The 15,842-nt window shown below is 36.3% G+C and overlaps 3 protein-coding genes across 3 annotated transcripts in view; 1 reads left to right on the forward strand and 2 right to left on the reverse strand.

Annotated features, from left to right (window-relative positions):
- The first annotated feature begins 3,725 nt into the window (after nucleotides 1-3,725).
- Nucleotides 3,726-5,824, forward strand: LOC132180735 (pentatricopeptide repeat-containing protein At1g03540). The gene has a single exon (XM_059593653.1). It carries the CDS (start codon nucleotides 3,874-3,876, stop codon nucleotides 5,761-5,763), a length of 1,890 nt encoding a protein of 629 aa, XP_059449636.1. The 5' UTR covers nucleotides 3,726-3,873; the 3' UTR covers nucleotides 5,764-5,824.
- Nucleotides 5,825-6,179: 355 nt separating this feature from the next.
- Nucleotides 6,180-9,578, reverse strand: LOC132183171 (pentatricopeptide repeat-containing protein At1g73710). Its single transcript, XM_059596571.1, has one exon. It carries the CDS (start codon nucleotides 9,525-9,527, stop codon nucleotides 6,405-6,407), a length of 3,123 nt encoding a protein of 1,040 aa, XP_059452554.1. The 5' UTR covers nucleotides 9,528-9,578; the 3' UTR covers nucleotides 6,180-6,404.
- Nucleotides 9,579-10,438: 860 nt separating this feature from the next.
- LOC132180736 (secretory carrier-associated membrane protein 1) overlaps nucleotides 10,439-15,842 on the reverse strand; it is a 9,750-nt gene continuing 4,346 nt past the window's right edge. Inside the window, exons 7-13 of the mRNA XM_059593654.1 lie at nucleotides 13,155-13,217; nucleotides 12,975-13,068; nucleotides 11,981-12,026; nucleotides 11,829-11,896; nucleotides 11,400-11,448; nucleotides 10,942-11,007; nucleotides 10,439-10,852 (exon numbers count right to left, since the gene is read on the reverse strand). Of these exons, the coding sequence (XP_059449637.1) occupies nucleotides 10,766-10,852; nucleotides 10,942-11,007; nucleotides 11,400-11,448; nucleotides 11,829-11,896; nucleotides 11,981-12,026; nucleotides 12,975-13,068; nucleotides 13,155-13,217 (473 nt within the window). The 3' untranslated portion in view covers nucleotides 10,439-10,765. The remainder of the gene's footprint in view (nucleotides 10,853-10,941; nucleotides 11,008-11,399; nucleotides 11,449-11,828; nucleotides 11,897-11,980; nucleotides 12,027-12,974; nucleotides 13,069-13,154; nucleotides 13,218-15,842) is intronic.

Consider the following 15,842-nt stretch of genomic DNA (forward strand, 5'->3'; position numbering starts at 1 on the left):
TTATAATTATCTTATATTTTCAACATTAAAAGTCACCATTATCGAATTTTGTAGTTATTGAATTCAACAACCTCCTAACACAATATTGCTTTAATTAAAGATGAAAAAGATTTGTTGAAAATATCACTCTCTCTCTCTCTCTCTCTCTCTCTCTATATATATATATATATATATTTTTTTTTTTTTTTTGAAAGGAGAAAGATATCTATTCTCCTCCATTATATGGTTCACGTTTTTCTCATCGTTATAGTCAAATTTGATGTCAATCATAACTTTCCAATCACAATCCCTAAAATTGACGTTTGGAGGTTTTAATTAAGACCACTCTTTGTGATATATTTCATATTTCTTATATTAAACGAGCCAAATTCATATAAATTCTTCTTGTTTCTCACAACTTAATTTCCATTACGTTTTATAGTGTATTTTTTTGGGTAATGGAAATATCAGAAGTATTTTTAAAAAATAAATTATTTTCCTAATTCGACATATATATAGTTTAATCATTGTAATTTTGAGTTTTGACATAAATACGCGTATATGTATAAAGACTATGTATGGACTCTAAAATATACTTATGTCGAATCTTTTTTTTTTTTTTTTCTTTTTGAGCAAAAGGGTAGGCCGGGGAAACTAATTGTGGCTATTCTACCTAGGTGTGACTATAGTAGCACCTACCTGCTAGGAGCCGCACATGAGGGGCATAGACGGTGAGAGCTGCAGGCCACAGCCTAACCCAGCCCTACCAGGGCATTAATGGGAATCGAAGGTGGCTAATACTAATCAGACATATGTGGGCATTCTCCATTGCGAAAATTCAAACCCACGCCCTAGTACATGCTTTAACCACTTAAGAACTTTCTTAAACTATTAAACCACCACCCTTGATAGTATATAAAACAAAATAACATAGGACTCACGTAGGATTTAACTAGAAGACTAATACAGAAGAAAGAAGGAAATGTATGTTGTAGTAGGACTATGCTTCTAGAACGATTAGTACTTCCACTTGATCTTGGGCTCTATTGCACGTTAACTTTCTTGGACTTGTAGTAAGTAGAACTCTATCACATATATTTTAGTTGGACGCTAGCCTACGATCGCCTAAATTTTCCATGGGTCAGCAATTTCCTCATAGGCAACTATGAACCCTAAGATGTTGAATGCTAAAATAGTTAGAATGGTCTATCTTTAAAATAAAAACAGATAAGTTTAAACTATTCTAACTCAACTAGTATTCGAAAAAAAAAATTATTAGGGTTGAATTAGGGGCGGAACCATAATTTTTTGTATATGGTCCAAACCTATGCAAATAAATAAATACATAGATACATATAGTCACTCTATGTATTTGTGTGCGTCTTTATGTAAAATAAAAACATATAAGTATTAAACTATTCTAACTCAACTAGTATTCGATAAAAAAAATTAGGGTTAAATCAGGGGCAGAACCATAATTTTTTATATATGGTCCAAGCCTATGCAAATAAATAAATACATAGATACATATAGTCAATATATGTGTGCGTCTTTATGTAAAATAAAAACATATAAGTATTAAACTATTCTAACTCAACTAGTATTCGATAAAAAAAATTAGGGTTAAATCAGGGGCAGAACCAGAATTTTTTGTATATGGTCCAAACCTACGTGTGTGTGTGTGTGTGTGTGTGTGTGTGTGTGTGTGTGTGTTCACTCTATTTGTATGTGCACGCCTTTATGTAAAACAAAAATAGATGAGTATTAAATTATTCTAACTCAACTAGTATGAAAAAAAAAAGAAAAAAAAAAGAAAAAAAGAAAGAAAGTAAAATCAGAGGCAGAACCATAATTTTTTGTATATGGTCCAAACCTATGCAAATAAATAAATACATAGATACATATAGTCACTCTATGTATATGTGTGCGTCTTTATGTAAAATAAAAAATATAAGTATTAAACTATTCTAACTCAACTAGCATTCAATAAAAAAAATTAGGGTTAAATCAAGGGTAGAACCATAATTTTTTGTATATGGTCCAAACCTATGCAAATAAATAAATACATAGATACATATAGTCACTTTATGTGTATGTGCACACCTTTATGTAAAATAAAAACAGATAAGTATTAAAATATTCTAACTTAACTAGTATTCGAAAAAAAAAAAAAAAAATTAGGGTTAAATCAGGGACGAAACCATAATTTTTTTCCATATGGTCCAAACCTACATCAATAAATAAATACATAGATACATATAGTCACTCCATGTGTATGTGCGAATGTTTATGTAAATTAAAAACAAATAAGTATTAAACTTAATTCCATACAAAGGCTTCTTTGTTACAGAGTAAAATGATTTCTAAAAAATATTTTTCTTGTGTTTGATGCAACAGAAAATAATAGTCAAATCAAAAACATTTTCGGTTTGACCATAAAAGTTTCTTTAGTTTTCATAAAATGATTTCATTTTTTTAAAACTATAAACTATTTTTCAAGTTTAAGCTTATCCATCTCAAATCGCCAAATTTCGCCAGACTACCGTTGGGCCTTTGTCAGACCACTGCCGGAAGTTGCCGGTCGTTTTCCGCCGTCGCTCATTTTTTGTACAAGCTAAACGCCGAAAAATATTTTTAAGGAAATAATTTTTTCTAAAGAATAATTTCGTTGAAAAGTTTACCTTAAAACATATGAAGCCCAAGTCATAATTCATAACTTGATACAAAAGCTAAATGTCTATAAAATCATTTCTATGTTTCGACTCTTATTTTTGTTCACATGGAGAGCGGAGACAAAAGGGATTTTAGGCGTGAATCACACAAAAAAGTGAACCCACCACCAATCTGTAGAGACAGCACAGCGCTCTTCCCCACCAAGTCACCCACCGCCGCCCAACAAAAATTATCAAATTCCTCCACCCACCCACACGCGCACGGTTTCACTTGAGAACTTTGTGTCTTAATTGTTAGGGATTTTTGTTTTGTGTTTTGTGTTTTTTTTTTTTCATGTTAGAATATTTGATATTGTTTTCTAAGTTGATTTATTTATTTTTAATTGTATTTTTAGATTTAGTCTAGAGTTTTTTGCCTAGTACCCACAGCACTATTCATTCTCTTTCAATAAATAGAAAGCCATGTATAATAGTACAATATAGTTAATATACAATATGTACCTCATATATTATTCCGCTCTCTTTCCTTTTCTTTCTCTATTTTATATTTTATTCTTCAATGTTGATGTCATTGTCACAACCGGTAGCCTTCGACCCTAAGTTCTACAAGAAAAGCTAAAGGCATTAGCAGTGGAAGCCGTACCACTTTCAATGCTTAAGGTAGACTAAGAGACTTAAGAGATCAAAATAACAAAGATAGATAGAAAATTATTATAATAAGCTTCACTTTGGACCCCTGAAATACGGAAATACCTAAAAAGACCAAATTATCTTTCGATTTTTATTTTTATTTTCAAAAAATGAAATTAAGAGTAAATTTGAAATTTTATAAAAAATTCATATGTATAAACGTCATTTTATCACTTTTAATGTTTAAAATTTGACGAAAAGGTAAATTGATTGAAATTAAAAATTTAGTGATGTAAATTGAGAGTTTTTAAATTTTAGAGAGTTTTCTCAAAACTCGGATAAGTTCTAAAGTGAAGTTTCTCCCTATTATTACGTAGATAGCAAGGTGAAAAGATGGAACATTTCCATGGCCGATCCTCCCCTGAGGTTTTAGAAAGAATTTTGTTCTAGAGCTATGGGCGAGATTGCTAGAGAAAGAAATTAAAAAGTGACCAAGAAAAACAGTAATCCTATACTAAAATACCCAAAACAGTCAAATTTTTGAAAAACAGTTGCTTTTTGTTTCTTTTCCCTCGCTCTCTGAGAATCTTTGATGAAGCTCTTCTTCAAACGGCATTCCAGCTCTCTCACCTCTTTCGATTTCAAAAACCCATCAACCAGCGAGTCCCAAATTCTCCATCTTTGCAAGCTCGGCGAGCTCCCCGATGCGCTTCGACTCCTGAACTCCATTAACTCCACCGATATCGCCGTCAAACCAGTCCTCTACGCTTCACTCTTACAAACTTGCACCAAAGTTCTTGCTTTCAACCATGGCCTCCAGATCCATGCCCATGTTCTTAAGTCCGGCCTCGAGACTGACCGTTTCGTCGGGAATAGCTTGCTTTCTCTTTATTTTAAACTAAATCGTGATTTTTCGGAGACGCGGAGAGTTTTTGATAGTCTTTTTGTTAAGGATGTGATATCTTGGACCTCGATGATATCTGGGTATATTCGAACGGGGAAGCCCGGGAGCTCGCTTGAGTTGTTTTGGGAAATGCTGGGATTTGGGATCGAGCCAAATGGGTTCACTTTATCTGCGGTGATCAAGGCGTGTTCGGAGCTTGGGGATTTGAGGCTAGGCCGGTGCTTTCACGGGGTGGTTGTGAGACATGGGTTTGAGGCGAATCATGTTATTTCTAGTGCGTTGATTGACATGTATGGCAAGAACTATGAATCGGGAGATGCGCACCGGCTGTTTGATGAGTTGCCCGAACCGGATGTTATATGCTGGACTTCGGTTATTTCGGCGTTGACGAGAAACGATTTGTTTGAGGAAGCCTTGGGATTCTTTTATGCGATGCAAAGAAATCACAGGTTTTCCCCGGATGAATTCACATGTGGGACAGTGTTGACTGCTTGTGGTAATTTAGGGAGGTTGAAGCAAGGTAAAGAAGTGCATGCTAAGGTTTTTACTTCTGGACTTTGTGGAAATGTGGTCGTTGAGAGCAGCCTTTTGGACATGTACGGAAAATGTGGGTCTGTGGATGAATCTCAACGTGTTTTTGATAGGATGCCCAAAAGGAATTCAGTTTCTTGGTCTGCATTGCTTGGAGTATACTGTCAAAATGGAGACTTTGAGTCTGTTATTAAAATTTTTAGGGAAATGGAAGAGGCTGATCTGTATTGCCTTGGAACTGTTCTTCGTGCATGTGCAGGTTTGGCAGCAGTAAGACAAGGGAAAGAGGTTCATTGCCAGTATGTTAAAAGGGGTGGTTGGAGGGATGTCATTGTAGAATCAGCTTTAGTTGGTCTTTATGCAAAATGCGGTTGTATTAGTTTTGCATATAAAATTTTCACGCAGATGCCAGTTAGAAATTTGATAACTTGGAACTCAATGATTTGCGGGTTTGCTCAAAATGGAAAAGGGGAGGAAGCTCTGAGAATATTTCATGGCATGATTAAGGAGGGAATAAAGCCCGATTATATTAGTTTCATTGGGGTTCTTTTTGCTTGTAGTCATACAGGTTTGGTTGATCAGGGGCGAGACTATTTTATCTCAATGACAGAGGACTATGGAATCAAAGCTGGAACTGAGCACTATAATTGCATGGTTTACCTCCTAGGCCGTGCTGGGCTACTTGAAGAAGCTGAAAATTTGATCGAGAATGCGGACTGTAAAAACGATTCGTCTCTTTGGGCTGTTCTTCTTGGTGCTTGCACCACCTGTACGAACCCCGTAACTGCAGAGCGCATTGCTAAGAAGATGATGGAATTGAAACCTGATTACCACATGAGTTATGTTCTTCTAGCTAATGTTTATTGCGCGGTAGGACGGTGGAGTGATGCCTCGGAGATTAGGAGGTTGATGGAAGACAGAGGGGTTAAAAAGATGGTCGGTAAGAGCTGGATTGAAAGCAATAGAAACTTGAGTTCTCATCTTGACGTGGGTAGTTTCATTATTCCTGGAAAAAATAATGCTTCTAGTGTAGGGGGTTTTGTGTGATGTTAAGAAGAGATGGGAGATTATGGATTTCATGTTCAAGGCTCTAATGAAAATGGCTTGAACAAACAGATGCAATTTTCTTATCTTTCACTATTTTTTATGAACAATAACAATTTATTAAAAAAGAAAAGGCAAAGCCCTCATGCACAAAGGTATATAAGAAAGACAGCCACCCTAAGTTGTCTAAAATCTAAGAAGTTTACTATGTCCGAAAGGGTGGTCTAAAATCTAAAAAGTTTACAATGTCCAAAAGATTTGAAGCGGAGGTGAGATCTAGAAAGGAACTCAAAAATGAAATCACATTATCCTGTCAAACAGCATGATGATGAGGAAGTAAAAAAGCTATGGGTAGGAATAATAAGGCATCACAGCAGTTACTTGAGTGAACATTTTGCATGAGAATCAACAACATTGCATGAGAAACGACAAATTTTGGTATATGGATCAATATACAACATTTACATATCTCGATCAAAACCTCACCTTGTTGGTTAGAATCTTCCATCAACCACTATTGTATTATCACTTTCTATTGTGAAATTCACACATACACAATCTTCATCGCTTGCAAAAATGCTGCTTCTGTACAGGGTACACTAGAGGGGGTCTCAAACTGTGAAGATACACAATAATTGGGTATCCTACAGACCTGAAGAAATTTCATCGTATTCATCTACAGTTTCAGAATCAGATAATTCTTGCAAGTCATCCGACTCATCTTCAGTTACAGAATCGGAAGGAGGTTGAGAGTCGAAAGCAAATCTCATCTCTTGGGTAACCAATTTAGCAAGGTCATGACGGTTGACATTTTTATAAGCATCAATAATAGCCTTGAACAAGGATTCACTGGGCTCAATCTCACCAAATTTTAGTTGGCTGTAAATCCGCTTCACGCCCTCAACCAATCCAGCTTTTCCATAACAAGATACTAGATTTATATATGTTACAAGGTCTGGCTCCAGGCCTTCATCTTGCATTTTCATGAACATGTTCAAAGCCTTGTCAATTTCCCCAAATACCCCATAAGCATATATAGCAACATTGTAGGCGGAAGAATCAAGAACCACATCAGCTTTTGCTAAGGTTTCACATGACTCAATTGCAGAAGCATGCATACCCACTACAGAGAAAACAGAGGTGATGACAGCTTGTCGAGCATAAGCTTTTCCTTCCTGGTAAGACGACTCTAGCTGTGTTACTGCTTCAATCGGAAAACCTCCCTTCTTTAATACGGTGAATAATACTTTGAAGGTCCCGGTGTCAGGCAGGAGCTTCCGAGCTACCATCTCGTGCAACAATTCACCGCACTCGCGTAACTGTCCGTTAGTGGCATAACATGCCAGTACTTTATTATATGAAACACAGTCCCTCAGTAAACCTGACTGTTTCATCTCCTCTGCAACATCAATGGCTTCATCCAGCATGCCCATGTTCTTATAAAGGTACATCATCGTTGCAAATGAAACCCCATCTGCCCAACCCTTTTCCCTCAAATCTTCAAAAACCAATCTGGCTTCAGAAACCATCCCTAGATCTGCATAAAGATTGATCATACTGTTTGATGCAACAATATCCGGACTGTCCTCCAAGTCCTTTATCCTCTCATATAGTGCTTTGGCTCTTTCCAAGTTCCCCACCTTACTATAAGCCTTAATCATACATGTCAACACTATTTGATTTGCTGAAATCTTAGATTCTTCCATCTGGCGGAAGTATTGAAGAGCATCTTCAACTCTGCCGGACTCTGCAAATCCATTGATTAAAGATCCATAGACTACTTCATTAGGTGTAATTCCTACTTCTACCATTTCTTGGTAGACGCCAACAGCATCAGAAAGCTGGCCAAGACGGACATAGCATGCAATAACAGCAGAGAAGGTCAGACAATGTGGCTTAAAACCCATTGCCTGCATTTCAGATAAAAAGTCTCTTGCTTGTTCCACTAAATCCCCTCCTGCAAACATTTGAACAAGAGAATTATAAGTGCACTCGTCAGGCCAAGTCCCATAATTTCTCATGCTCTTGAAGAGAGAGAGAGCTTTATCATAAAGCTTTGCCTTTCCATAAGCTTTAACCATAATATTGTATTCCAAAATACCCTTCTTCTGTCCAACCAAATCTCTCTTACCAAAGAACACGGCCTCGGCTTCAGCCCAAAGCCCCTTTTCAGCATAAACATCTAAAATTGCTCCACGTGTCTTCGATGACAACCCACCATTAGATTGACTCTTTTCGAAAAAGGATTTTGCCTGATCAAGCAATCCTTCATTAATATACATCTTAATAAGACCAGGAATAGAATGCTCATCAACATGCAAGCCAGATTTTTCCATTTCCAAAAGCACAGTCTCCACATCTGGAACCATATTTCTCTCGCACAATATATGGAGCACAGCTCTATGAGTTACACTATCAGGGAAAAGGCCCACCTCTCTAATCTTCCTGTAACACTTGAGAGCTGCATCAATGTTCCCTGCTTCCGCATACAAAGACAGAAAGATGTTAAAAGTTTTTGTATCAGGACGTATACCCCTTTCTTCCATCTTAGTAAGCAACAATTCTGCCTCTGACAAATTACCATGACTTCCACAAGTAAAGATCATAGTATTAAAAGTAATGGTATCCATTGCCACCCCAGACTTCAGCATTTCAGCAAACACATCAGCTGCATCTTTGAGTCGCCCAGCCTTCCCATACAAATCAATCAGCGTATTATACGTAGATGTAAGTCTTGGCTTCTGAACAGGATTCTCCACATCTGATGCACTCATAACTTTTGAAGTAGAAATTCTCCCACCCGTCTTGAAAAGCTCTGTTGACAAGAAATGCTTAAAACTAATAAGTCCTGAGCCAGTCCCATTTACAGAATCAACTATAGAATCCAAATCAAGATCATCCAACTCAACCTGCCCAAAACACCAGGCCTTATAAAACCTATCAGCTCTATCAAACTCTCCTGCATCCTTTAACACCCGAACAACTGTATTCATCGTAACCTCATCGGGGAAAAGTCCCCTTTGTCTCATGTGCTTAATCCACAAAATCGATTCTTTCACAAGTCCTGCTTTCCCATACACATCGATAAGCATCCCGTACGTATTATTCGTGGGCAAAACACCATTTTTTGCCATTTCAATCCAACAAAGCCTCAGCTCATCCCATTTCTGAGCTCTACCCAAAGCTCGAAGCACAACATTATAGTGAATTACATTGGGCACGTATCCTTTCCGCGACTTAAACCACTCAAAAACCCTAATTACTCTTTCCCAGCTACTCTGTTCTTTGAGAATCACCGTCTGTTCTTTTGGACTCAAATTCCCATCAAACGAATCAAGGGCCTTTCCGACATCGTTTTCAGACTCCAAAGACCTCAAAATCGAAGGCAATACACCTCCATACCTCTTCTTCCTTCCATTAATCGAAGAACTTTTCGTGGACAAAGCTAATGTTCTGGAATGGCACTGAAGCTTAAACCCTAGAAAAACCCTAGGTCCCTTTAGATTCTGCTTGTGGTCATGTGAATTTACCATAATATCAAGGGTCCGGTAAGAGGGTGAAGCATAGCGCAAAGAGTAGTGCATTCTTTTGACTAAACTATGGTCGTGCAGAGTAAACCCTAGAAAAGCCCTGGTTTTGAAAGGAGAGTAGGGGTTTTGAAGCTTACTTGGGTTTTGCATTGAGTTGTGGAGAGTGTCTTGACCTAATTCTCTGGAGCCGTAGCTATGGCTGCAGCTGTAACTGTAACTGTAACTGGGGAGCATCATTTTTGTGGTCTTCGATTTTGAAGAGTGGAGGTTTAGGGTTCCAATGGGGGGTTTTTGGCATCATGTGAGGTTTGGCTTTTGTCGGAGAGGATAAATACTAGGACGGAAGAGCTTTGTTACCGCCCAAAAATAAAAAAATAAAAAAATAAGATCGTGGGCTGTGTCAAAAAATTGCGAGTTTTTATGTCGTGTGTGGATTTCGAGTTATGTTAAGGCAAAAATATAAAAACTTATATAAGTCAATCATAATCTGATCTATTTGATTAAATGAATCAATCCCTCACTACTTATTTATTAATTTTGTATTAAGTTTGCCAATAGTAACTATTAAACTTATGTTAAAAAACGTATGGTTTTTTTTTTTTTTTTTTGTAACATCTATCATTAAAGTATAAAATGCATGTGAAAGTCGTGGATGTCAATTGCTTTATTAATCATATTAAAAATTGAAATGAGAATCACAACTCTAAAGGCAAGTAGTTTAATAAAACTTCCTCCAATCCAATTTAAAACAAAAACTTTGTTCTTCCACTTAACATTGCACCAAGCCTACATATTTTTTAGATTTATTTATTTTTCATACTTGGACCAAAAAGCCAGCTATTGACAAAACTGAGTGGTTTGCTATTGTCATGATTCGACCTTTAATTCAAATATTCCTTTCTTCTTGTTGGTTTTTCTGGTAAAGAAACAAGAGCCCATGAATTCAAATGCGCAGGTTATCTAATCTTCTTATCGATTTATTGATGATGGGGGAAAATGCTCACTAAACTACATATTTTCCTCCATCTTTTCTTTTCCGAATGAACCTGTTTTCATCCAAATTTTTCTGATTAAAGCATCCTCTTCTTTTTCGTATGATAGCAGCAATCAACAAGCAGCCACGTTCATGTGAGCACAATGACATCTAATTCCTTTAAGATCTGTCGATAGAATGGCATTTGCTACTAAATAAAATTTAACTTAATTTCACAAATAAAAAAAGTAAATGAACTTAATTACCGGGTGTGCGAGGGATCGCGATGTCTAATCCGATGGAACCCGAAAAACAATAGTAAAATGTGTTATAGATTCATCATTTTAGTAACAAAATACAAAAAGAAACAGATCAGAAGGTATAAAACTGTAAAGCAAGCCAAAAAAAAGTGTGGGGAATGAATTGAGTGAGTAAATAAACTCTTCTGGCAAATCGGGCAAAGTCCATTCACAAATACCATCTACGTTCGATTTGTGCCATGTCATAGTGCCGCCCTCATGGTCCCTCTTGCTGCCTCACGCTTCATCTCAGCAGCCTTGCCGCTGCCTCGGAAATACATGTATACTTGCTGCACAGATAGGAACAAATAAGAGAGTCTCAGAAGCCAACACACTAAACCTTATAATGGCAGCAAGTTAAAAGTCAAAATTGTTAAACCTGAATAACCCAGATACTGATCAATGATTCTACGCAGAAGAATGCAAATCCAATCAGGTAGAATATCTGCAAGTAAGAACAAAAGCATTGGCAAAAAGCAACCATCAACATCAAACCATTAGCATGCTGACATAGCACTTCACGCCTTCTCGTCCTTTTTATTTTGCATTTGGCAACATTTAAACCTAGACCTACCCTGAACTTTACATGAGGATTTGGCTTGCGTGCTGTGAAAAAAAAAATTACAGGAAATGTCCTGTAATTTTTTCAACAGTCCAAATTTAATTCCACTCTTTCTTTCTCATGGAAAACTTGAAATTCAATTTGGACCAGTGAATGTAATTTTTTTTTTTACAGCACCTAAGCTAAACCCGTAGCTGAAAGCCAATTTATTGTCGCCACAGTGGTCCAGTAACAACATCGAAGTCAACATAGAGTAACAAACGCTTAGAACTTACCCCAACCAAAGCATGATTGCTCAACACATCAACTGCAGGCAAAATACCTCTGTCCACAGGAACACACCATAAAAACATCAGCTTCAGAGTACAAAATAAACTATTGACATTACACTAGGAAATACCAAGTACTATGCATTATGCATGGAATAGCTGCTTTTTAGTAAAACTTGACAAATATAACGAGTAAATAAGGTTGGTTACTAATACATGCAAACACACTGGTATAACGAGTAAAAAATATAGGAACTTCTGCCACCATTTTTAATTAGCCAAATATCCACAAAAGCAATTGTAAGCAGAAGATCTTAATTTTTTCCTCCCCCGCTTCATCTATATTTTTGTTAAACAAACCATTGAAAAAACCATAAACCAGCTATTGTGTAGCAAAGCAAAGGCCCTTGATGCATCAATTAAGCGAAATCTTACGTGAGAGATTTCCCCTTGAAAATAATGGGAGGAGCAACGGCAGCAAAGACGCAAAAGCCAATGTGTATCTGCAAAGAGAACAACAGAATTGAGGCAATCCCAATACATCTGTGCAGAAAGGATATCTAAAATAAGAACATAAATGAACTTACCACGTAAGACAAGAAAAACCACCCAAACTTCAGAGCACTATCAGTCCTGAAACAGGAGATTGCACATAATTTTAGAAAAGAACCTGATGTCAGAACAAACAAAAGACAACATAAAATCAAGGACACGAGAGCAAAAATGAAAACATCTGCTTATTATTTTTTATCACTCCCATCCAATGTAATGTATGAAGCACAAAAGGATTACTATGGCAATTAACAGGTTTTACTAGAGATAAGATGCTCAGTGACCTGAACTACCTACATGTCAAGACATCCATTAGTGCTCCAAATCTCATGGAGTAAATGTCCTATTATTCCAAATGGCATATTGACAGTTTTTACAAGGTACCTGACAAATTACCTGCAATATTGACAACTACTTAGAAGCAGGGTGGCATGGACATCCATTATGTACAGATTTAAATCACTATGGACACTCTGAGACACTGATTATCATCATATTTTACTATGAAAATTTATTGTTTGTCAGCCTAACTGATTCAAATAATCTTAATGTGAATCAAAAACTACAATTTGTAACCACATGCTTTCCAAATTCAGCATTAGTTTAAACACAATCTCTTCCTTGTATCTCACGTTCTTTCTTTTACTTGACTATTAAAAAAATGAACAAAGACTAAAAAAATGCTTCCTTCCCAGGTACCATAAATGCATTACATACGTTTGCCAGTAATCATTTGTTTATGCTGCCCATAAAACATTTTATATAATGTTTCTCCAACATTGAGTCAGTATTTTGTGTCAATCTTCCCAAGTATGTCACATTGTTCCCATACTTCCCCCAAATTTACAGACTCGTCCCATGGGATGACGTGCTAGAGCTCCAAAATGTTGAAACCCATCCCATAGTAGAAAAAAAAAAAAAAAAATCAGAACTAATCATTTCATGGCCACACAAAAATGCGGGAAATCTCCTATAGTTTTTTCCCAGTGGTGAACAAAACAATTGGGGTCGAATCAGACAGGATAGTACCTCATAGCACGATAAAGAGGGCGATACCACAACACATATGCTCCAGGAACCCCTGATATGAAGTAGATGATAGCTAGAAACCAAATTGTTGGGCCTACAACAGAAGATAAGTTCAAGACCAAATCCGGCAAGACTTATATTATACAATTATGGGCCTTATAATTAATTTGCAAAACTAACCTTCTCCTTTGATCCAGGCTGTGGTAACAGCCACGATATTCCACAAAAGACACACAATCAAACCTGCAAAATATTACAAAGTTCAAAACTCAAAGTCACTCTTTTAGGGGGTTTTTTTTTTTTTTTTGGCATAGTCAAAGTCAAAAGATACCATCTTGACTTTGTTTTTATCAGAAAATTTTCCGTACAAAGCAGGGAATAGAATAAAGTCACTAAGATCTGCCTCAACCAGCAGAAAAGAGGCACATCCCACAACAAGAAGCTACAATGTCCATCTTATCAGCATAAGATCTTAAAACCATAAAAATATGCAGGAGGCATATTTTAAAAGAAAATGAATAGTTTGTCAAAAAGAAACTTCAGGCAGCTAACTTGACCAGATCAGGGAACAAACAGTAAAAGGGGAAAGGGGGGAGGGGATTCGAAGCTTTGAAACAGCATGAGTATTAACTCAACCAGAAACTTGAGGACCAAACCTTTTAGACATGACTCTTGTACTCTAGACATTAGTCAAGCTGTAGGACTCGTTTGGTACACAGAATGGTCATTCCTTTAGGAATAGGAATGAGTATTATTGGAAATACAAGAAGTTGGAATGAAATGACAGATGACTATTCTTATTCTTTTGTTTAGTGACAACACATGATGTTCTTAAAGGAATTAAATCAAAATTCCTAAAATACCTAAGCCCCAAATAGTATTTTCCAAAAAACCACACTTTTATTTTACACCAAATTTTTTTTTTTTTTTTTTTAAAAAAAGACACATCACAACATGGGTGGCCGGCCACCCTAACAAAACACTAGGGGTGGTCCCCCAATGGCACCAGAGGTGGTATGACAACCCTTGGTGTTCTGTTAGGGTGGTCGGCCACCCATAGAATAGTAAGAATGTTTTTTTTTTTAATAAGTTTTGGATTTGAAGAAAAAAAAAAAAGTTTATTAGAAATTCCATTATGTTCTTCTAGGAATAACTATTCCTCTTTGTAAGGAAATGGTATGCAACTAAACAAAGGAATAGTCATTCTAGGTCACCGCATACCAAACGTGCCTTTGTAAAGATCCATCCCCCGTTTAGCATAGAACATGCCGATACCCAAGAATAGATCTCTTCATGATCTTATTACCAATTTCGAAACATGGAATCGCATCTCAACTTAATTAATAATGTGGACAACATTCTCTGGCTATTATAAGCTGTGATAGATGTTAGAACATGTGGTCTTTCTGTTTGAATATGCTAGATTTTTTTTCTTAAACTACTTTTTAAATATGGTATGGAGGATTTAAGGAATATCAACTTCATCTACTAGCTATTAGGATTTACATAATAGAGACTCTTTCAGAATGCTACCAGATTCTTTCGGTACAGACTAGAAGGTCTTAAGTGGGAATTTAGATGCCAGTAAGCTCTAACTCAAATGGCACCTTCTCTCCTCATAAGAATAAGGTGGAGGGTGAAGTCATAGATTCAAGACCACCGGATGTGTGTGTAACTTACAATCAACAAATAATATAGAAAATTGTTCTCCTTGTTCATTATAAGTACTGATATAGGTACCAACCTTCATAAGAAGGAGCCAGGTGAATTTTTCTTTTCATAGCTTAATCATTTAAGTTGGATACTCCAACAATCTCATGAGCTTCCTAATGCAGCTAGAGGTAGTGGCTTTATTTTTTCACAGAAATAGGCAACGCAATTTTCTTTTTGTTTATTCCCCACCCAGCAAAGAGAAGAGATAGACAAGGGTGCATTACTTTCAAATAGTGCCACTGGGTTCCACTTACGAAGAAAGTTATAACATTTTAACATCAACTTGTTAACTTAAACTACTTTAATTTTACAAAGAAAAGTGGGATAAATACAGATACACAAGTGAGTAACATATGACCCGTTGAAACACTGAATCTAACTGTCAATAGATAGGACTTTTAGCTAACTTACCCAAGTATGTCGTAAAAGCAATATACTGAACTCTTTGTAGATGGATAGGTATTTCATTTGCAATGTCATGATGGATGAGAGGTAAAAATGGGGGCCAATTTTTCTCCTCTATAACAACTCCAGCTGCAAAACAGAATAAAGATCTTGTAAATACATGGAAAATTGGCAATGCACATCATTACCAATGTTTCTTTTAAGCGCATATGAAAAATGGATATACCTCGTGATATGGCGTCTTCCCTCCGTCTTATTTCCTGCAGAGCATCATGAAAGCTGATATGTGATTACCAAATAAGCACAGTTTATGTCTAAAAGCACATGAAATTACCCAACTAAATTTATTTATTTTATTATTATTATTATTATTATTTAAAGTAATTGGCCCCAAAAGGGAGGTGGATGGAAAGATTTGAGCTAGTGACCTCCACTTCATGAGGTGTGGTCCCCAGCCGATTATACTACCGCTTAGGGTTAAAATTACCCAATTAAAACTAAGGCCGTGCTGACAGCATATATTGTACAATTTCAAATTTAGTTTCCACATAAAAGATACCTACATAAAAAATACAAGTATATATGCATATCAAATATACATGTATTTATATATAACACATATTGAAAGTAATGTCAAGATGATAATTTTAGGAGAAAAAAATAAAACAATAAAGTTTTTGGATGTGAATATTTTGTTACACCTAAGTCAAATTTAACAAGTGGCCGATTATTATCCTTTCCCTGCCAGCA

Source organism: Corylus avellana, chromosome ca5, assembly GCF_901000735.1.
Source record: "Corylus avellana chromosome ca5, CavTom2PMs-1.0".
Classification (NCBI taxonomy): Eukaryota; Viridiplantae; Streptophyta; class Magnoliopsida; order Fagales; family Betulaceae; genus Corylus; species Corylus avellana.